This window comes from Ictidomys tridecemlineatus, chromosome 14 (assembly GCF_052094955.1).
Source record: "Ictidomys tridecemlineatus isolate mIctTri1 chromosome 14, mIctTri1.hap1, whole genome shotgun sequence".
In the NCBI taxonomy this organism is placed as follows: domain Eukaryota; kingdom Metazoa; phylum Chordata; class Mammalia; order Rodentia; family Sciuridae; genus Ictidomys; species Ictidomys tridecemlineatus.
Window position 1 is genome coordinate 55,873,248 of NC_135490.1, and position 23,805 is coordinate 55,897,052.

At 37.6% G+C, this 23,805-nt stretch overlaps 2 protein-coding genes across 9 annotated transcripts in view; one reads left to right on the forward strand and one right to left on the reverse strand.

The window, feature by feature from the left end:
- Ubxn8 (UBX domain protein 8) overlaps positions 1 to 16,520 on the forward strand; it is a 33,076-nt gene extending 16,556 nt beyond the window's left edge. For 3 of the 7 annotated variants that reach the window (XM_013365222.4, XM_005340378.5, XM_013365220.3), the window contains 5 exons: positions 176 to 298; positions 3,398 to 3,541; positions 4,894 to 4,935; positions 9,392 to 9,466; positions 10,852 to 16,520. In XM_013365222.4, coding sequence (XP_013220676.1) covers positions 176 to 298; positions 3,398 to 3,541; positions 4,894 to 4,935; positions 9,392 to 9,466; positions 10,852 to 11,019 — 552 coding nt within the window. In that variant the 3' untranslated portion in view covers positions 11,020 to 16,520. Of the gene's footprint in view, positions 1 to 175; positions 299 to 3,394; positions 3,542 to 4,893; positions 4,936 to 9,391; positions 9,467 to 10,851 lie in introns of all 7 variants that reach the window. The other 4 variants (XM_013365224.4, XM_013365223.4, XM_013365221.3 and 1 more) reach the window with 3 other exon arrangements.
- A 3,436-nt stretch (positions 16,521 to 19,956) lies between these two features.
- Positions 19,957 to 23,805, reverse strand: part of Ppp2cb (protein phosphatase 2 catalytic subunit beta) — a 33,327-nt gene continuing 29,478 nt past the window's right edge. For both annotated transcript variants that reach the window (XM_078031153.1, XM_078031154.1), the window contains one exon: positions 19,957 to 20,713. In XM_078031153.1, the coding sequence (XP_077887279.1) occupies positions 20,641 to 20,713 (73 nt within the window). In that variant the 3' untranslated portion in view covers positions 19,957 to 20,640. The remainder of the gene's footprint in view (positions 20,714 to 23,805) is intronic.

The following is a 23,805-nucleotide window of genomic DNA, read 5'->3' on the forward strand; positions in this document are numbered from 1 at the left end:
TTTGCTTGCATTACATACAAATTGGAATTTTTAGAAAATGATGCTAAATGAGGTAAAATTGAATTAGTGTGAAAATTCAGTTTCCCCCTGGCTTTTATTTACAACTTTGTAGACAATATAAACTTTTAGGAACTTTTATGAATAGTAACAACACCTACTTTGTTTTCTCAAACAGGCCAGCAGATACATAGAGAATGTTTTAAAACCTCACCAGGAAATGAGATTGAAAAAACTGGAAGAGCACTTTTATCAAATGACGGGTGAAACCTGGAAGTTAAGCGGCGGTCACAAACTTGGGGTTAGAAAATATTCTCATTTTATATTAGAAGTCAATTATTATTATTATTTTTTTAATATTTATTTTTTAGTTCTTGGCGGACACAACATCTTTGTTTGTATGTGGTGCTGAGGATCGAACCTGGGCCACATGCATGCCAGGCGAGCACGCTACCACTTGAGCCATATCCCCAGCCCAGAAGTCAATTATTAATTGTTTTATTTTATATATTTTTTATAAATTGAAAATGTTAGGCTATTAGTACTATTTGTTTTTTCAAAGTCTTCATTAATAATGATTATATGTAGGTTTGTGGGTTGGTTTTTTTTGTGGGGGGGGCATTGCTGAGGATGGAAGCCAGAGTTTCATGCATACCAGGCAGGTACTACATCCCCAGCCCTGTGTATCGCTTGTGTTTTTGTTTTATTGTGTAAAGAAGAGTTTATTTAGTTCATAGTTCTGGAGGTTTAAGAACCATATCTGGTGAGGCCTTCTTGCTGGAAGAACCCCAAGGTGATGCAGAGTATCACATGACAAGAGTTAGAACCTATTATTTTTGGTTCCAGGGATTGAACCCAGGGATGCTTTACCACTGAACACATTCCCATTCTTTTTATTTATTTAATTTTGAAATAGAGTCTTGTTAAGTTGCTGAGGCTGGCCTCAAACTTGCAGTCCATCTGCTTCCTGGGATTACAGGCGTGTGCATCACTAGGACTTGCTTTTTTATTTTGTTTGAATGTGAGTGAGGGGCACTTTACCACTAAGCCATATCCCTAGCCCTTTTTTATTTTTTATTTTGAGACGGTTTCACTAAGTTGTTTAGAATTTTACTAAGTTGTTGAGGCTGGTCTTGAATTTGAAATCCTCCTGCCTCAACCTCCTGAGTTGCTAGGATTATAGGTGTCGCCACTAAGGTGGCTCTCTATATATGAGTGTTTATTCATCATAATTGTGTATCAAGTGGTTAAGTGGTTTTGGTACCTAAAGAATGTAATCTTGGCAAAACTATTACAAGCTAGTCTTTGAGAAAAATATCGAATAAATTTCTATTTTGAAGAAAGTCTCATCTTTCCTCAAGTAAGATCTCTAAAGTGTTAAGTTTACATTATATTCATTATGTTTGGCTCAGTTTTAAAAGTCTAATTATCCTTTGTTTATTTTTTCCTTTGTCATTAAGGGGAGATTTTGTTATTTGCTAATCCAAGTTTATAATTTTAAGTTGGAGAAAAAAGAATATTCATAAAAAAATTGTAGAGTATCTGACCACAGATCTTATATGTAAGGCCCATAATGTTTACCTCAGAGTCAACTGGGATGTTTTTATTCATTTCATAATGACAAATATGTCATAACATAACCAAGGGTAGATTAATGTGAAAAATGGGCAACATAAAATGCAACTGTTCTATGTAGTGATTTCACTTGAGTTTGTCTTTTCTTCAGTTTTGTGGTTGATAGACATTGATAGGTTGATTTTATATATACACATACAGATGCACAAACACACTCACACAGACGTACGTTTATTTTTGAGATGGGGCCTGGCTATATTGCCTAGGCTGGTCTGGAACTCCTGTGCTCAAGCACTCCTCCTACCCTGCTTCCCAAGTAGCTGGGACTACTGGAGTGTACTGTCATGCCCAGCTATCTGATAGGTTGATTTTGGCCTGATCTGTCTCTCAGAAATGGTCACAAGATGAATTAGACATTCTGCCCCTTGTTTTTAGACTCTGTCTTCATTGGTAACACTGGTGTATATTTTAACCTGATTAGTAGAGACATCAGAAAGCCCTGGGCAGGTTAAACTGTTGGTGTGGTTATGAGTAAGGCCCCGAGGACTATCAAAGAACATGACAATCACAATGTGAGAGGGTCAAAATCTGTCAATTTTTAAAAATTAATTATATATGACAGTACAATGATCTTGACATCTCATACATTAAAATCTGTCAACTTTTAACATTGTAGCTTGCAGTGAGGCAGCCTGGGCTTGGCCATTTACTTGGCATTAAGATCCCTTGATTCTCTTTCCCCATGCTCCTTCCACCAAATTTTCTCTTTTTGTTTGCTTTGTTTTGGTACTGGAGATTGAGCTCAGGAGTGCTTTACCCAGCCCTTTTTATTTTTTATTTTGAGACAGGGTCTCATTAAGTTGCCCAGACTGGCCTTGAACTTGTCAGTTGCTGGGATTATAGGCGTGCATCACCACACCCAGCTAGCTTTCTTAGGAAGAAGGAAAGGGGATGAAACCCTACCAAATGATGAACATTTTAGACTAATAAAGAGAACTTTTTATCTTAGGTTAGTAGCTGTAGAAGGAAGGAATCATTGAACTAATGAGCATGTATTTGAGAACTCTACATTTATTTTGTTAACAGAACATTTTAATAGATAATATTGAAGAATAGTTTTCTGGAATAAAATTCTTTGCCTCTTAGAGTGATTAATTAAAATGGAAAGTCAAAGTTTGAGTTTCAAAACTAGAATATGTTTATATATAACCAGATACCAAGGCCACATTTTGGGTATAGAAGTCTTGCATGGTCACTTACAAACACATGTTTTATAGAGGCTGGGGTTGTAGCTCATGGGTAGAGCGTTCACCTCGAATGTGTGAGACCCTGGGTTTGATCCTCAGCACCACATAAAAATAAATAAATAAATAGAATAAAGGTATTGTGCCCATCTATGACTAAAAACTAATTTTTTTAAAGGCATGTTTTTTATACATGTTCTATTTGCACGGTCTTTGAAGGCAAGTCCCTTGTACTGCCGTTTTCTTTTGCTGAAAAGGAGGAAAGGATATCATTCAGAATTTTTTCTTTTTTCCTATCCTACTGAGAAACTTGGGGATTAGTCAGAGAAGGAAAGGGTCCCCATCAGCTTTTTGTCTATCAGAGGGAATCCCAGAACTTTGATGGATAAGGGTTGTTTCTGGAAGATGTTAAGCCCCGTATTTTCTTGTTCAAGGACATATTGCTTTCATTTTCTGGGTGTAATAATATCTTAATATTTTTCTACTGAAATGCCATCAGAGTAAAAAAAAATCATTGTGATTAGAATAGAATAAAATCAATACAAAGTCTCTTTAGAAATTGTATGTTGTTTTTTGAGCAGGGTGATGAAGAATTGGTGCTTGAAAACACAAGTCAGACATCTTTTGAAACAACCAACAGACAAGCTGCAAAGAGGCGGAACTTGCCCAAGATTCTAACCGAAGCTGAAGATTCGACATCTGCTGAACAGCCCTCCCAGAAACAGGTTTTTCGATTAACACCACTTACTGAATTGTATCAGTGCATGGGAGGAACAGGGTTCTCTGGGTGAGGTGGTATATTGGGGAAAGGTGAAGAATGTCTTAACCCAAATGGTGTCTCACCACCTCCTTTTAAAGTCAATCAGCTTCATTACAAATCACTTATCGCCAAGCACATGTGAGGCCCTGGGTTCAATCCTCAGTACCACAAAAAAATAAATAAAGATATTGTGTCCAACTAAAAAAAATAAATATTAAAAAAAATCACTTATTTAATATTAAGGTTCTGAACCAAACAGAAGAAAGCTGTAGGATAAATGATAACAGGTATAGAAAATACTTTTGTTCTCTTTGAGGAAGAAATTTGATTATGTAGAAAAGTAAAGTATAGTGTTTACACTGGGCACAGTGTTGGATGCCTGTCAGCTCCTTGAGAGGCTGAGCTAGGAGGATCACAAGTTCCAGGCTACTCTGGGGAACTTGGACCCTGCCTCAAAGTTAAACAAAACAAAACAAAAAATGGCTGGGGATATAGCTCAGTATGGGAGGGTCTGAGTTCAATACCTAGTACTGTTAAAAAAAAAAAAAAAAAAGGAAATAAGAAAGGGCCGATGATGTAGTTCAGTGGTAGAGCACTTGCTAGCATGTTTGAGAGCATGTTAGATCCCTAGTACTGCAAAAAAAAAAAAAAAAGAAAACTAAATATATACAGCGTTTAAGTGAATCATTCCTGTTAGGTAGCTTAAGACATATTATGCCATGTTTTGTGAGTGGCCAACACCTATTACAGGTTGAGTATGCTCTTTTCTGAAATGCTTAGGGGATGGTGTTTTCAGATTTTTTATTCTGGAGTATTTGCATATACATAATGAGATCCCATCTGGGGATAAGTTGATACAGAGTGTATATGAAACACAGAATTCAATTGTGTTTCATATACACTCTATATCAATCTGTATTAACATGATAATATATAATTTTCCTGTCTGGCCTTCTTGGGAATGGGTTAGCAATCAGTCACTTGGTCCAGCTTTATTAAGCTTAGATGTGTCATGTTGAAAGGAACTTTTTTTTTTTTTTTTTTTTTTTTTTAAGTATTAGGGATTGAACTCAGGGGCACTAAACCACTGAACCACATCCCCAGCCCTTTTCTGTATTTTATTTAGAGACAGGGTCTCACTGAGTTGCTTAGGACCTCGCTGAGTTTCTGAGGTTGCCTTTGAACTCTGGATCCTCCTGCCTCCCAAACTGCTGGGATTATAGGCATGTGTCACTGTGCCTGGCAAAAGGAAACTTTCTCATTGCAATTATTTTTTGCTTCTTGAAAATGTTTACATTTCTCTCCCTAATTCTTTAGGTTCCTGATTTACCTGAAGAACCTTCTGAAACAACTGAAGAAGTAAGCTTCTTGGAAAATTAAGTATATTTTCTGGTTCCTGTTTAATACTAAGTAAACATGTATGACTTACCTAAACCTGGATTTGGGGAGAAGACAGCAGAAGTGTTCATGGGATTGCACTGTAAAGAGGTCTTGTTCTGAGTTTGGGGTAATTTCAGATTCGGCAGCTGAATCCTGGTTTTGAAGCCTGCTTTTTTTCTGAGTTGTTTTATGGAGACTACCCACTGCCTCAGGCAGGGAATAGATAGATGGCTCTTCTAGAACTTTAAGTCAGCAAATGACCTGCTTACTAAAACAATCATGTTAGACAAATGGCTTCAAAGGTAGGTCTCCGTTAAAGAAGAGCGGATGAAGACTACAGCAAGTTGTATGTTTTAAGAATGGCTCACTGTTATGGGATCTGGGGTGCAATTGGCCCCCGCTGCACTGAGCGGCTTCTTCCCACCTGCTTTGTTACAGTGTGCACTGCCTTGCTGTCATTGGCCAGCATAGTTATAAGCACTTGTTCTAACACAGGGAGTGCATGTATCTTTGTTTTATTTTGGTACTGGGGATTGAAACTAGGGTTGCTTTACTGCTGAGCCACCTCCCCAGCCACCCTTTAAAACTTTTTTTTTCTATTTTTATTTTGAGTCAGGATCCTGCTGAGTTGCTTAGGGTTTTGAATTGCTGTAGCTGACCTCGAACTTGCAATCCTCCTGCCTCAGCCTCCCGAGTTTCTGGAATTACAGGTGTATATCACTGCTCTTGGCCGAGCATGTGTTATTTGGGCAATATGTTCAGAAAGAGAACTCTTCATAGCTTTCTATTTTTTTTAGTCTGGCAACTATTATATTCCTTGAAAATTATTAAGGACTTTTAATTCTGCCATTATGCCTGACAAATTCATGCTATGTTTGCCCTGATCTCTACTTCTCAAGCTTTGGGCTGGTATCCATGACAACCATTTAAAAACATAATAGTAATTAAATATAGTTTTGGGTTTTATAGGAAAGGCCTTTTTTGAATTTATCATGTCTTTCAAGCATGTGACATTATTCTTGTTGGATTATAGATATTGGTTGTCAGTGAAATCTCTTATAATTGTCCTTTTTATAGATACAAGGACAATGCTTTTCTTCAGATTCTCATGTTTGTGAGCTTTAAAAGGATTAAGAAATATTAGAATATTTTTATTTTGTTAGAATCTTTTTTAGGGGAAGGGGGTACCAGGGATTGAACTCAGGAACACTCAACCACTGAGCCACATCCCTAGCCCTATTTTGTATTTTATTAGAGACAGAGTCTCACTGAATTGCTTAGAGCCTTCTTGTTGTGAGACTGGCTTTGAACTTGTGACCCTCCTGCCTCAGCCTCCTGAGCTGCTGGGATTATAGGCATGTACCACCATGCCTGGCTTTTCTTTTTCTTTCTTTCTTTCTCTCTCTCTCTCTCTCTCTCTCTCTTTTTTTTTTTTTTTTTGCTAATCTGGGGAGTGAATCCTGAGGTGCTCTACCAATGAGCCACATCCCAAATGTTTTTTACTTTTTGAGACAGAGTGTTGAGAAGTTGTCCAGATTGGCCTCAAACTTGGATCTTCCTGCCTCAGCCTTCCTGAGTGGCCATGTACAGGCATGTACCACCGTGACCACCTTAGAATCATTGAGCAGAGCATGTAGTCTGTGCAGTTGCTACCTAGCATTTTTAAGAATTCAGTGCAAAAATCTTTATTTCCCCACTAACCATTTGCAATCTTGATATCTTTAAATGTCTTTTCTCATCTTTTAGTAATTGTATTCTCATGAACCTATCTTTTTTGTTAGTTTTTTTTTTTTTTTTTGTGTGTGTGTGTGTGTGTGTGTGTGTTAGACCTAGATATGACCCTACTTGAGATCAACTTGGTTGTTTCTGGGTTTACTGGTCCCTTCAAATTTTCTCTGCCTCTGTTTCTCTCTATTGTAGCATTCCCCCTGCTCCCTGCCACTAGAATAATGAAAACAGACTGTAAGCATTATCATAAAAGTTAAAAACAAGAGAAATAAAGCAATCTATTTTGGGGCTGTGCCTCTCTAACCTACCTTCCACCCTATCTCTCTAATAAAACATTTTTAAAGTAAAAAGGCACATGTAGAGTGAGGAATGGGTTATACTACACTTACTAAAGATTTGAGGATGTTTGTTTTTGTAAATCATGCAGTCATATTGTTTCTGACTTTCTTAAAATGCTGTTTCCTATTTTGTCAACAGTTTTGATCTGGTATCATAATCATTACATGTCATTGCATACCATCGTACACATTAAGCTTGCTCCTGTAATACATCGCTCCTGACCTACATACTTTTATGAGTATATATGTAAAAAATATTTTCACTTAAAAAAAATTTTTTTTTTTTAGTTTTCAATGGATCTTTTGTTCTGTTTATTTATATGTGGTGCTGAGGGTTGAACCCAGATCCTCACACATTCCAGGCAAATGCTCTACCACTGAGTCACAACTCTAGTCCCCTCAAAAATATTTTCTTTTTTTTTTTTTAACCTCTTTTTTTTTATTGGTTGTTCACAACATTACAAAGCTCTTGACATATCATATTTCATACATTAGATTGAAGTGGGTTATGAACTCCCAATTTGTACCCCAAATGCAGATTGCAGAATCACATCGGTTACACATCCACAATTTTACATAATGCCCTATTAGTAACTGTTGTATTCTGCTACCTTTCCTATCCCCTACTATCACTTTTAAGAATACTGGAAATTATAAGTTTTAGGAAATTCTCTATTTCCTAATTAAAATTAGGCTTACTAAATGACATTACTTATAGAATAATCTTTATAATTCTATATTGTTAGGAAATGAGACTAACATTCATTTTAAAGAATATCAGAACTAGCTGGGTACAGTGGTGCACGCCTGTAATCCAGCAGCTCTGGAAGTTGAGGCAGGAGGATTTTGAGTTCAAAGCCAGCCTCAGTAATTTAGCGAGGCCCTAAGCAACTCAGTAAGACCCTGTCTCTAAATACAAAAGAAGGGCTGCGGATGTGGCTCAGTGGTTGAGTACTCCTGGGTTCATTCCCCAGTACCAAAAAACAAAAAATCAGAATTAGAGGAGGCTTTCTTTCTGTGTGTGTGTGTGTATTTGTTTTTTTCTGTATATGTTATAGCTGACTTTATAATAATGAGCCACATGAGAAAATTCCTGTTAAAATGGAAACCTGCTTGGATTTAGTAGCAGACTAATAGAAGACTAACATAGATTTCTGATAGGAGAGGGAGGGATCTGAAAAACAATGTAATTTTTATTTAATTAGTACGCCCTGATTTGTTCAGTGCCTGTTATATATTTAGTATTATAGATATATCATTATAAAATATTAAGCTGGGTAGATTTTCAAAAAGGAGAAAATAATGGTGGTAGTTCACGATTCCCAATTGAAATATTTACCATGTTACTGTTCCACTTTTAAATTAAAAATAACCATAAAATTTGAAAATAATTTTATAAATCATCCTGTTATATTGCCACATTTTTATAGCAACTGTTTTATTGTATGCTATCTTATTTCATTTTAAGGAGTAGCAGGGAAACAATTTTAATTACTGCTGCTTTTCTTTTCAAGTACGAGGGATTAAATCCAGAGTCTCTTACATGCTAGGCAGGCGCTCTGACTGCTGAGCAACGTCCCCAGCTCAGTGGATGCATTTTCTAGCATGGGTCTCCTGAGATGGGGAGATGTGCTGCTCCTGCTCTAAAACCACATTTACACATAACATGATGCCCAGTAGCTCTCAGGACAGTTAATGATGCTGGTTACAAGAAAGGGTTTCCTGGCACTTTTGAGAAACCGGCAGGTACATAATGAACTTCAGTATAAGTTACTAATCATTGTCTTCTCTTTTTATGATGGCCTTTAATATACTAGCAGTTTCCAAGCTCTTTTTAACTGCCTAAGTGCTTTATTAAAGGGATGATCATAGAGGGAATTCAGTAGATGAAGAAAAGCTGGAGCTGCTCAAACACTCTCACTTACTTGGGAGGATGGACAGACAGTGTGTGGCCTATAGTATCAGAGTGTGCAGGCAACTTTTTGTTTCCTTCCAGGTAGTGTTTTCTTGTCTGTACATTGAGAAAGTGGCACTAGGTCTTCTTGGTTTGTTCGATTACTTTTCAAACAAGCTACAATCTTGGTAGTATTTGGCCAGAAAAAAGCACTTGGTCTCTGGTGTCCTCTTGGAAGGCTTTCACTTCCTCATTAGTAGAAAGATGTTTAGAAGAAACATTGTCAGTTTTAGAAGAATTGTTTTCATGTTTAGGGGGAAATTTATCTGGACCTTGATGTTGCAAATTCCTGCAAATCTCCATGTGGATTTTTATAATAACATGTGTTTCTTAGTAGTAATTTTGGAATCTTAAAGAGCTATGGATTTGATTTTTTAAAAATTGGAATTCTTATCTGAACATTTTTATTTCTCAGGTAGTTACTGTTGCTCTCCGATGTCTAGGTGGGAAAGTCCTGAGGAGAAGGTTTTTTAAGTCTTGGAGTTCACAGGTGAGGAGGATATTTGCATTATGAGGAATATTTTTCTTGAATTTGGCAAATATCAGGGGAGTTATCACACTGTCACCTGATATTCCCATCAGATAAGGATAAAGAACATTTGTAGGTACTCGACATTGGCAGATTTTGAGATATGTAGACATGGTAGGCTTCTTTGAATTGTGATCTCTGCATTCAATTTTTTTTGTATTATTTTTTTAGTTGTAGTTGGACACAGTACCTTAATTTTATTTATTTATTTTTATGTGGTGCTGAGGATCAAACCCAGGGCTTTGTACATGCTAGGCAAGCGCTCTACCCCTGAAACAAACCCCAGCCCCTCAATTTTTTTTTTTTTTTGTTTAACAATTTTTAGTTGTCGATGGCCCTTTATTTTTACTTACTTACTTATATGTGGTGCTGAGAATCAAACCCAGTGCTTCACACATACTAGGTAAGTGTTCTACCACTAAGCTACAACCCCAGCCCTCTGTATTAAAATTTTAAGTTATTCCTTTACTATAACTTTATTTTTATTTTGTTTTTTTGGAGGCCTTTTTGGCTGGGGATGAAACCCTGGGCTTCATGCTAGGCGTATGCTATACTAATATGCTACATCCCTTTGGTTTTGTTTTAGTACTAAGAATTGAAACCAGGGGCACTCTACCACTGAGCCACATCCCAGCCCTATTTTGTATTTTATTTAGAAACAGGGTCTCACTGAGTTGCTTAGTGCCTCACCTTTCCTGAGTCTGGCTCCCTATTTCAGCCTTCTGGCCTGTGGAATTACAGGCATACGTCACTGCGCCCAGCTAGTGCTTTTTAGTTTTGAGACAAGGACTCACTAAGTTGCTGAGGCTGGCTTTGAACTTGTGATCCTTCTGCCTCAGCTTCCAGAGTTGGTAGGATCACAGGCATGTGCCACTGTGCCTGGCTAAAATTTTATTCTTAACCTATTTATTGAATCCTCTTTCCATTCTATATGTATGAATGAGGCTTTCCTAACTTAAGTATCTCAGTTGTTAAATGCCATTAGTCCCTATACCTCTTCTGGAACAAAAGGTATTAGAAGTTATTCACATCTCAAAATTCATGAAATAAATTTCCTTTAAACTCTAGAAAGGAAATATCTTTGAAAATTCTTTTTTTTTAAGATTTATTTTTGTTTTTAATACTTTTGTTTATTTATCTTTATGTGGTTCTGAGGATTGAACCCAGTGTCTCACACATGCGAGGGAAGCACTTCACCACTGAGCTACAACCCCAACCCTGAAAGTTCTGTATCATTACTCCTAAGGACATAATTTCACAGCGACATAACTATAAAATGTCATAGTGTTCTGGAGGACCATAAGTGTGTACAATATTCGATAATGTCTGAGCTTTTTATCTTCTAGGTCTTACTTGACTGGATGATGAAAATTGGGTACCATACATCCCTATATGGCCTTTCCACATCCTTTCCCAGAAGGCCACTAGAAGTGGAGCGAGATAGGTCACTGGCGGATATAGGAATAACCGTGGATACTGTACTTAATGTGGAAGAGAAAGAGCAGAGCAACTAGTAAAGAAATGAAAACTACCTGTTCTACTTAAAATCAGTTATGCCATGACCTTGACAGGACAATAAAGGATCCACGTTAAAATCATGCCATACCTTGATTGAGCTCAAGGCAGTGAACACTAATGTTGTTATCCATGGAAAAATAATTGACATAAAATTTAAAAAAGAATTGTTCTCTTTATATCATGATTTGTAGAATGTGCCATCTATAATGTACTGAATAAGGTAAAAAATGTATATTATAAGGAACATAATAATTTATATTTTCCCACTTCATATCATTTCTCAGTATGTTAAAAACAGAGTTACGAAACATTGTGCTGTGAATGGATAATTATGAATGTAATGCATTCCACTATTGTCATGTATGTAAAGAAATTTTAAAAAATCAATTAAAAACTTAAAAAAAAAAAAAAAAAAACCAGTCAGGAAGCCAGATGTGGTGGTGCCTGCCTGTAATTCCAGCAACTCGGGAGGATGGGCAGGAAGATTGCAAATTCAAGACCAGCCTAGCAGTTTAGTGAGGTGGTAAGCAACTTAGTGAGACCCTGTCTCTAAGTAAAAAATAAAAAGGCTAGTAATGTGGCTTAGAGGTTAAGCACTCCTGGGGGTTCAATCCCTGGTACCAAAAAAAAAAAAAAAAAACCCAAAAAACAAACAAACAAAAACCCCAAAGTCATAGGCCTTTAGTTTCTTTCTCTTCAATCCATTTTACCACACAATGAATATTTCTTTTTTTTGTGTGTGCTGGGGATTGAACCCAGAGCCTTGTGCATGTGAGGCAAGCAATCCACCAACTGAATTATACCCCCAGCCACAATGAATATATTTCACAATCCAATCAAATCTTTCAAAACCTTATAAGTTGGAATGTTTACTCTGTTGTATTTCTCAAAATTACAAATGTCAAAACTTCAAAGTCCAGTTTTTCCTTGTATTAAACTGTAACAACAGTGGCACACTCTAATGCCAGTGGCTTAGGAAGCTGAGGAGAACCACAACTCGGCTATACCCTTCCCCCAGGGCCTAGGATAATCCTCCCCTCCCCCCACACTGGAGATTGAACCCAGGGATGCTTTATTACTGTTACTTCTTCAGTCCCTTTTATTATTTTTGGTACTGGGGATTAAACCCAGGGGCACTTATCCACTGAGCTATGTCCCCAGCCCTTTTTATTTTTTGTTTTGAGAAGGGTCTCACTAAATTGCTGAGGCTGGCCTCCAACTTGTAATTCTGCCTCTCCCTAGTTGGAGGGATTGCAGGCATGAACCATCACACCCAACCCTCAGTCCCTTTTGAGATGGGGTCTTGCTAGGTTGCTGAGGCTGCCATTGAATTTGCTATCTGTCCTGCCTTAGCCTTATCTTCCATGTCACTATTGTTACTGGCATGAACCACTGTGCCTGGCTTCATTGACCCAATTTCTTTTTTTGGTACTGGGGATTGAACTTGGGCACTCCACCACTGAGTTACATGCCCAGCCCTATTATGTATTTTATTTAGAGTCAAGGTTCCACCAAGTTGTCCTTGCTAAGTTGTTTGAACTCCAAATCCTCCTGCCTTAGCTTTAGGAACAGCTGGGATTATAGGCGTGCACCACCATGCCAGGCCATCACCCCAATCTCTAACACAAAAATCTTCAGGGCTATTTCTTGGCATGGTAATGCAGACATTCTTTTTCGGGGGAGGGGTAGTGATAAAGTGGGGTTGAACCCTGGCATATTCTATCACTGAGCTACACCCCATACCTTTTTATTTTTTAAAACAGGGTTTCATTGGGCTGCAATTGTGGCTCAGGGGTAGAGTACTTGTCTAGCACGTGCGGGGCCCTGGGTTCAATCCTCAACACCACATAAAAATAAAGGTTATTTTGTCTAACTACAACTAAAAAATAAATATTAAAAAACAAAAACAGGGTCTAAGTTGTTCAACACTTGGGATCCTCCTGCATTCTGCAGTGTTGCTGGGATTATATGCCCAACTGCCCAACTCAGACATTTTAACACAACATTTACAGTTTTGTGCAACACTAAAAGGCTAAAAATAAAGATACTTAATTGTTTCCTTGGTTACAAAAGGCAGCATTCCTTTTAAAAAAATTTTTAGTTGTAGATGGACACAATACTTCTATTCATTTTTATGTGGTACTGAGGATTGATTGAACCCAGTGCCTCTCACAGGCTAGGCAGGCGTTCTACCAATGAGTTACAGCCCCAGCCCCAGCAGTATTCTTAATACAGGGAGATGGAACTACTGATGACCCATAGCCATCTAGCAATGAAGTGGAAAAAAATCAATTTTTTGTAGGTGTGACAAGACTATGGGGAAGGAGGAAAGGTAAGTGGGAAGAGAGAATCCTTATCTCTAAAGGTATATACTAACTAGTGGTACATGCCTGTAATCGCAACAACACAGGAGGCTAAGGCAGGAGGATCAAAAGTTTGAGGCCAGGGCTGAGGTTGTGGCTCAGTGATAAGAATACTTGCCTAGCATGTGTGAGGGTACTGAGTTTGATTCTCAGCACCACATATAAATAAATAAAATAAAGGTCTATCAACAAAAATATTATATATTAAAAAAAAAAGTAAAGTTCAAGGCCAGCCTCAGCAACTTGGTGAGGCCCTAAGGAACAGACCCTGCCTCAAAATGGACAAAAATGGGGATGGGAAGGAGGATATGTGCAGTGGCTAAGTACCTCTGGGGTCAATCCCTGGTACTAAAAAAATAAATATATATTCTAGAATATGATAGAAACTATGGGTAAAAAATGGCTTCAAAATAATCTGGAGTGGGGTGAATAGGTAGGGGTACAGATAATATTAAAACTAAAGTATATGGGATCCTTTTATACAGTCTATAAAGTTTTCCATGATTTGAATGTTAAAAGGTCTTAATAGGCTTTAAGATTAAAAAAGGATCCCATAAATTTGTAAACTTGTCACGCGACCTATGAGAAACTCTGACTTACTAAAGCTTTGGTTTTTTGGAATGTCGAAAGGAAAATAACTCGAATCCTATTTTAACTTAGCCTGTTTTACTAAAGTTTTTAATAATATGCTTCAGTGAAGTAAAACAAAATGTAAAAGCTACATCTTAAGTACATTAAATATGCTTCTGAGTACTTCCAAAACAGTATACAAAGTGGTCAGGTAAGAGTGTATTGAGGTTAATAGTGAAAACCCCTGGTAGTTCCTGAGACATTAACTATATGAACTCAAACTCAGCTTCTCTAATGTTGAGGCCAGAGATTCTTAGAAAATTTTGTCCTTTCATCATACATCATGCTTTATTTTGTAAACTTCCTCCTTCGTTGTAATGATGTGGGTAGTCCTCGTCTAAGCTTAACTCAATAGTCATGTTATTAACATATAAAGTCATTTTAGGTTCTGACAGTGACACTACGATATAGTTTGTTGTAGGGCAAAGGGAAAATAAAAACCATAATAATACCTTTTCCTGAAGGAAATTTTTTTTGAATGTGAAATTCTTTAAAAGGTAGGAACTAAATTTTATCAGTTAATTGCTAGTTGAAACAGATCCTAAACACAATTTCTAAATCATACAGCATTTTTGATTTGTGCTTAGGACATGGGAAGCTATGAAGAATATTGCTCCTACTCTAAAATCAGGGAACAGCTGGATGATATACAAAGACATAAAGTTTTTGAGCTCTGAGCTGAGGCTGCAAAGCAATTGTGTAAACTGAATTCCAAAGAATTCAAGGAAAGACAGGACACAGGAACTGTGTTCCTTTTGGAAAAGAACATGAGTAGCTACTATACAAGCTAAGATTTTAACTTTTAAAAACTTGCTTGTTTATATGTTGCGATTAAGTTCTATGTTGCAGGTTGGTCTTGAATTTGTCCACTCAAGTGATTCTCCTCAGCCTCCTGAGTAGTAGGGATTATAGGCGCATACTATCACATCCAGCAAGATTTTAGAATTTTTAAAGGCAAGCTTGGACTACTAGATCAGGTTGAAAAGAACTAGCTATTTCATTTGTAGGCCTTGATACAAAATGAAAATGTGGAAACCCTTGCTCAAATATGAAGAGTTTCAAGATGGCAACAGCAGACATTAAACTGAATTTGAAGCCAGTCTTGGCTGTGGGCCTAAGATACAAAGGGAAATCCCACTCAGAAGGCTTTGCTCCATCAGATCAGGTTTCACCAAAGCTCTAGATTCCCCAGACCCTTCTCTCAGCCTGCTGGGGAAGGTACTACAAGCATTATGACCATCAGTGCACTGGCCGACTTACTGTTTCTGGAGAAATGGAATCTAAGTCCATCTGCCTCTTGAAGTACTCAGGCAATGATTTATTACTGCTGAGAGAAGGGGAGATGCAAGGATTCTCTATCCTGGGAAGAGGGTTAACCACGAACATCAAACATAGGTCTACCATTGCTGGAGGTGGGATACAAAACTCGTCTCATACCAACTACAGAGCCAAAGCAGAGCTTGGCTGCCACAGGTAAGAGAAGCAAGAACGCTGACAAACACTCCCCTTCAGAAGTCAAAAGCACAAAGTTCCACCTAAGACTGAATTTGGACAGCAGAGAATCTTATCTGCTCTTACAAGCAGCCTATGCAGTGTATGCTGCTGGGGCAACTGGGTAAGAAATAAGAGTGTGGAGACAGATACCTCTATGATGCAGGTGTGCGGGGGAAGCTAGAAGCTGAAGGGGGAGCAGTAGCACCAGAGAACAACCTAGGACTCCAATACCTGCCCTCAGCACAAGGGAACCATTTGAAGCTATGGGCTCTGATTCTATAATGACAACTTTATACCTGGTGAAAATGTTTCACAAATGAACATGAAATAAATATTTTAAAGACATAAAAAAAATCTGAAGGAATCAATTGCCAGCAGATTATACTATTAAAAAACATTTTAAGTCCTATAGCAAAAGACAACAACCAGATGAAAGTAGATATCTACATTAAGGAATGAAAAGCATTGAAAAAAGTACATATTTTACATGAGCAAATATATGAAAGTTTTTTATTTTTAATCTCTTCAAAAGATAATTTTCAGGGTTGGAGGGTGTATTTCAGGGTTTGAGGGTTTATTTAGTGGCATGCATGAGGCCCAGTATTCAATCCCTACACCACAAAAAAGGAAAAAATACTGTTTGTGTTTTTTTTTGTGTGTGGTGTTGGTGCTGGGGATTGAACCCAGGGCCTTGTGCATGTGAGGCAAGCACTGTACCAACTGTACTATATCCCCAATCACAAATATGGGTTTTAGTATATGTAAATTCAAAATGTATGACAACAATGGCACTAAGTTGGGAGGTATACTATTAGAAGGTCTTGTGGACTGGTGTGATACCACTTAAAGGTAGACTATATTGTTAAAAAAAATATACTACAGAGCTGGGGCTGTAGGTCAGTGGTACAGTGCTTGCCTCACATGTGAGGCACTGGGTTTGATTAGCACCACATAGAAATAAAGATACTGTATTCATCTACAACTAAATAAATATTTTTTAAAACAAAAAATATATATGTGTGTGTGTGTGTGTGTGTGTGTGTGTGTGTGTATATGTGTGTGTATGTGAGGCACTGGGTTTGATCAGCACCACATAGAAATAAAGATACTGTAGGGCTGGGGATGTGGCTCAAGCGGTAGCGCGCTCGCCTGGCATGCGTGCAGCCCGGGTTCGATCCTCAGCACCACATACCAACAAAGATGTTGTGTCCGCCGAGAACTAAACAATAAAACATTAAAAATTCTCTCTCTCTCTTCTCTCACTCTCTCTTTAAAAAAAAAAAAGAAAGATACTGTATTCATCTACAACTAAATATTTTTTAAAACAAAATATATGTGTGTATGTGTGTGTGTGTGTGTATGTATGTGCGCCACATATTCAGACCCAGGAATGGAGTAATAAAATGTGACAGCAGTTTCTTCTTAAAATATGACCCAAACATACACATAACCCCCACTCACACCTCTCAGGCTAGTACTTACATATACAGCTACCACACCCACTCTCAAAAAGAAGAAAAACCAAGGCAGGAGGAATGTGAGTTCAAAGCCACTCTAAGCAAAAGCGAGGTGCAACTCAGTGAGACTCTGACTAAATAAAATACAAAACAGGACTGGGGATGTGGTTCAGTAGTCGAGTGCTCCTGAGTTCAATCCCTGGTATCCACCCCCCACCCCCAACCCCCCCCACCAAAACAAAAAACAACAACAAAAAAAAACCTGTTTGCCATGAAGCTGAGCTTGGTGGCACATTATCTGTTACTCCATCAATGTGGGAGGCTGAGCCAGAGAAGATTGCAAGTTTGAGGCTAGCTTCAGCAACTTATTAAGACACTGTCCAAACAAACAAAAAAAAAGTAGCATGCCACAAATCCTAAGGCAACTTCTTAAAAAAAAACAAAAAAAACCACAGTGTTGGGGATGGGGGCAGTGGTGCACAATTGTAATCCCAAGAAACTCAGGAGGCTGAGGCAGGAGAATTGCAAATTTGAGGCCAGCCTCAGCAATTTAGCAAGTGAGGCCCTAACCAACTTAAGACTCAGTCTCAAATTTAAAAAAAGGGCTGGAAATGGAGCTCAGGAGTAAAGGGCCTCTGGGTTCAATACTCAGTATCACACTAAAAACAAACAATAAAAACCAAAGAGGTATACTTAGCCCAAAAGGAGATAAACAGAATAAAAAAATATTAATCAAAAAGTTCAGAAGAATGGGATAAAGAGAAAACATCAAAATGACAGGTTAAAACCTTACCATATCAATAATCATATTAAATGCAAATATAATCTACATATCCCCAGTTAAAAGGAAAGAGTACTGGATTAAAAAAAAAAAAAAAAAAAAACAAAAACAAAAAAAACCCAAACCAAACACCGAAACATGCTGCCTACAAGAAACGATAGTAAAGTCATCTCAAAATCACACTCCAAGAAGGCAAGCACACAGCTCCTTTAATCATTTTGTTTAGAAATTCCTTCCAGATATCCTAGTTCATTGCTCTTGAATTCTGTCTTCTATGAAGACCCTGAGCAGAGAGACAATTTGGCCATGTTATTAGCAAATTTATATTAAAAATAGACTTTATTCAAATTTCCAATACCTTGCTCTTCATTTTAATCAGAAACCTCATCAGAATGGCTTTACTTTCCATAATTTTACCAATATTCTATGATCACTTAAGTAATTGAAGTTTCAGACTCTCCCCACATTTTTTCTTCTGAGCTCTTACCAGAGTCACTTTTTAATTTTTTTTTTTAGTTGTAGATGGACACAATACTTTTTTTTTTAATGTGGTGCTGAGGATTGAACCCAGCCTATATCAGAGCTTTAAGAGTGATTCTGGGTGTTGGGGTTGTGGCTCAGTGGGTAGAGTGCTTGCCTAGCATGTGTGAGGCACTGGGTTCCATTCTCAGCACCGCACATAAATAAATAAAAATTAAAGGTCCACCAACAATTAAAAACATTTATTTAAAAAAGCTTTGATTATAACAATCTAGCCTTTTTCTAAGATGCCCCTCAAAATCAATCTTTTTTTTTTTTTAAAGAGAGAGAGAGAAAGAGAGAGAGAGAGAGAAATTTTTTTAATATTTATTTTTTTTTAGTTTTCGGCAGACACAACATCTTTGTTGGTATGTGGTGCTGAGGATTGAACCTGGGCCGCACGCATGCCAGGCAAGCACGCTACCGCTTGAGCCACATCCCCAGCCCCCCCTCAAAATCTTTCAGACTTTCTTTTTTAACACTGGAATTGAACCCAGGGGCACTTAATCATATCCTCAGCCCTTTTAAAATATTTTATTTAGAGACAGGCTCTTGCTGAGTTGCTTAGGGCATCACTAAGTTGCTGAGGCTGGCTTTGAACTCACAGTCTTCCTCCCTAAGCCTCTTTAGCCGCTTGGATTACAGCCCTGCACCACCATGCCTAGCATCAGACTCTATCTAGTTCAAAGGATACCACCTTCTACATTTTCAGGTATGTTTTAGCAACAATCCCAGTTCTCAGTATCAATTTTATCTTAGTCTGTTCTGTGAGCTACAGGGTACCTGAGACTAAATAATTTATAAAAACCAGATTTCTTTCTTACAGTTCTGGAGGCTGGGAAGTCCAAGATTAAGGGGCTGGCATCTGATGAGGGCTGCCTTTTGTCATTCCATGGAGAAAAGCTGAAGGGCATAAGATCTCAGAGCAAGGGAGGACTGAACTTGTTCCCCCCCACTCCTCTTAACATTATTGCATTGGGGATTAAGTTTCCAACATGTGAATTTTGGGGTATACAATGAAACCACACAAAACATATTGAGGTTTAGAAATCAGGTAATTTTATATGTACTGATATACTCTAAAATATTGTCTCCAAGTCTATTTATTTAATTCAGTCCATTTACATTGACTGTGATTTTGAGATGTTTATACTTATTTCTATCAGCTAATTTTCTTCTAAAAAAAATAGTGGAGTTTCTTCCCCTTTGTGCCATCTCGCACATTCACTCTCAACCACTGATTGATTCTATGTGTCATCTTCCACATTCTCTCTCAACCACTGATTCCATACTCTCCCCTTTAAAAAGGATTTGCAATTTATATATCTGAACAGTACCATCTCTTACTACTACTACTAAATTCTTTCAGATACCAATTTATTTGTTTCTAGTTCAAAACATTTCAGTATTAAAAATTTTCCCTAGTCATAGCATATTCTTTAGTTACAACATAAAATTTATATTTTGTACTTTTGGTTGAATATATTAATATAAATTATCTAATAATGTTTAAAAATAAAAATGTCTTTTTAATGGTCTAAGATATGAGCTAATGTTTGGATTCTTTCTGAAAATAAACTATACAAGAACATTAAATTACCTCGACAGAACTGTTTACTACAAGAGATTTCATATCAAATTTCAAAACAGTGAAACTTCCATTTAATGCTCATCACAGTTAAACCAATGTTTTTGTTTAAAATGGAAAGTTTATTTGTTCAGTACACCAAATAGGATGCAAGCACTGTCATGACAAATATACAGAAATATGCAGATCAACATAAAACAGTAATTTCGTTTAAATGAAGGGAAATCTCTATAATGTTATGACAACATACTCCCAAGAAGACTTCTTTGTTAAGTTAATTATACATTTCAATAAAATAAAGGGTAATGGATTAAGTGGAAGTCAGCTTGTGAAATTTTTCACAAAAAATAAAACTCCAACTCTTACTAATCCATGCCAGTTAAACACTAAAACTAAAATTTCCAAGTAAGCGCAGAGAAGATGTGGTTAGTTACCTTTTTTGCTTGAATAGTCCAGAGGAAAATGGTTACTACAAATACAGCAGGCATACTGTTAGACTGAACAATCTAGAACATACTGTACTAAATTTCAGCCTCAAATTGTGCTAAATGCTCATCATTAGTATGGCACATTTTGGTCCATGATGTGGTTTAATGCCAAAGACAGGTCACAATTTGTTACAGAAACACACAGATTACTGTTGCTTTTTCTGTTTGTTTTTAAATATATATGTGTATATATATACATGTATATATATACATATATATATATATATATATATAATTTTTTTTTTTTTTAAAGCCAGGTATACTTCCACATACAAAGGCAGGTTTTCCAGGAGGAATTTACAGGAAGTAGTCTGGGGTGCGCCGGGTAACATGAGGCTCTCCACGACGAGGTGCTGGGTCAAACTGAAGACTATAAATGGCAGAAGAAAGTAAATCATTGAAGTATTTGACTTTGCAAACAAACCAACCAATAAAGAACAAGACACCTGATGGAAATAATAGTCCTGGCTCTCTACTACACATGTAGCTGGAATGGCCCTGGGCACTTCACTGTAGATGGTAGTAACTATGTTACCAGTTCACAGAGCCACAGTAAAAATTTAAACAAATAAAATGTCTGTTTCAGTGCCTGGCAAAAAAAGATCTATATCAGTTAAATGTATATATAGTAAGATTGGACATGCTTCTCTCACTCATCTCATCAGTGATGCTAGTGGGGGAAGAACTGTTTTTTCTATATTAAATATGGTACCTTTATTAGGTTGAGAAATTACTAGTTTTATTTATTTATTTATTTTTGCAGTACTGGGGATCAAACCCAGGGCCTTATGCAAGGCCTTAGGTAAGGGCCCTACCATTGAGCTACACCCCCAATTTTTTTGAGACAGTCTAAGTTGCCCAGGCTGGCCTCCAACTTGTGATCCTCCTGTTTCAGTTCCTTGAGGAGCTAGGATTACAGGTGTGTACCACCATGCCTGGCTGTATATTGAGTATTTTTATTTTGAAAGGATTCTGGGTTTTATCAAGTGATTTTTCTGCCTCTACTAAAATGGTCATTTGGTTTTTGTCTTTAATATTAATACAGAATGGGGCTGGGGTTGTAGCTCAGTTGGTAGAGTGCTTGCCTAGCATGTGTGAGGCACTGGGTTCAATCCTCAGCAAACACACAAAAATTAAATAAAGTTATTGTTTCCATCTACTACAAAAATATTTTAAAAGTTAATATGGACTACTATTTTTAAAATATTTACTTTTTAGTTGTAAGTAGGCACAATATCTTTATTTCATTTTTATGTGTTGCCGAGGATCAAACCCAGTACCTCATCAAACTAGGTGAGCACTCCACCACTGAGCCACAACTCCAGCCTTGAACTAATATTTTTTTTTCATGTTTTGAAACAAGTTTACATTCTTTTTATTTGCGGGGGTGGGGGGTAGTGCTGGAGACTGAACTCGTGGGTGCTTAACCACTAACCTACATTCCCAGCCCTTTCTTAAAATTTTGAGACAGGGTCTTGCTAAGTTGCTTAGGCTGGCTTTGAACTGGAAAACCACCTGCTTCAGCATCCAGAGTTACTGGGATTATGGGCATGTGCTATTTCGCCTGGCCCAAATTTGGATTTTTTTGGGGGGAGGGGTAAGGGGATTGAACTCAGGGCACTCGACCACTAAGCTACGCCCTTAGCCCTATTTTATATTTTATTTAGAGAAGGTCTCACTGCTCAGTGCCTTGTTTTTGCTGAGGCTGGCTTTGAACTCTCGATCTTCCTGCCTTAGCCTCCTCAGCCACTGGGATTACAGGCATGTGCCACCACATCCAGCCCAAATTTGCATTCCTGAGATTCAGTCTCACTTGGATTTTCCTTTTCCAATCAGTCCTGAGAGGATGTGACCTTAAGCATGTACTCTCTTCAAGATTGCAAAGGATAAGTACGATTTTATTTTAAAGCTTGGCTTCTTAAAATGTATTCCAAGGCCAGAGAAACTTATTTATTTTAAAGGTTATGTTTAAGCCCCTAGTAGACACACGCACTTTGTTGACCTTTCTAATACTTTCTCAGAACAAGTAACCACAACAGGGATTTATTCTCCCAGAGTTCTGGATGATAAGAGTCTGAAATAAAGGTATTGGCTGACCATCCGCTGAAGACCCTATGGAAACATTCTTCTTGTTTCTCCCTGGCTTTTCTTCTGGTAGATAAAATTTTTGGCTTATAGATAGGTTGCTTCTCGTCTGATGTCATGTGGCTTCTCACCTATGTGTCTGTGTTTCTTTTCCTCTGAGAAGAATCTAGTATGTCTGTATTTTAAAATTATATCTGCAAAGACCCTATTTCCAAATATTATCATAATTGGAGACATGAATTTTAGAGGGGACACTATTTAACTCACTATGTGTGGCTTGGAATACCCCACGCCATACTCTGCTCCTAAGAGGTTGCAGTTAGTATATGTGCATAGCCTTCTGGCCTCATAGTGCTAACAGACTGTGATCCCAGCCAAGCTGGGACCAGGGATGGAACCCAGGGGTGTTTAGCCACTGAGCCACATCCCCAAACCCAGCCGAGCTTTTCTTGGCTATCTCCTTTCCTACTTTTATCTATTAAACTTCTTGCTCTGCTCTTTAGCTTATTATTGTAAGTATGGTAGGAACTATGAGAGTTCTTTTCCTTGGTCTCCAGCATGATATTCATTGTTTTTGACAAAGGATTCAGAGACTTAGAATAGAGGATGGAGAATTCTAAGAAGGGCCAGTTCTTTCAAACAGAGCTGAGCAACACTTTTGGTCTGCCTCTCCACCCTGAGCAGAATTTCTGTTACTGTAGGGAGGGGGAAAACAGATGGACAGTAGGCCAATAGGCATGGCCTGCTTGTGAGACAACTCCTTGATTTGTAAGCAGGTACCATGGCAAGAACAACTGGAAACCTAGTGTTCTCAGCCTTCTATCCATGTCTGGAATAGAGCTTTCACCCTAGAAACGGTTGTGGAAGGGGTCTCAGTCACTAAACTTCACCCATCATGAGTAGAACGTCTGTAACCCAGGACAAGGGCAGGTGGGATATGTTGGTGCTGAAATGAGATCATAAGCCTAGAATGGAATCTGCAGAAGGGGATGCCCTCAACTTCTTGACTATACTAACCCAGAGTAAAGCAACTAGAGTAGTTTCTATAAGAGGGATGTGGGAGCAGGGGAAGGAGCATGTAATGGCTCAAAGCCACAACCTCCTACTTTCATTACCAAGATTTAGTAGATCTTCTTAACTGTTTCTCTATTTACTGTAATCTCTTAGGACAATTTCCAAAAACTAAATAATTTTTAGAAATATATTTATATTTTATTTATTATATATTGCTTCTATATTTAATGTTACATTTATACTTTAAGTAATATTTTTAAAAATATTTTTTAGTTGTAAACAGACACAATATCTTTATTTTATTTATGTATTTATTTTTATGTGATGCTAAGTCAAACCCAATGTCTCACACATGCAAGGCAA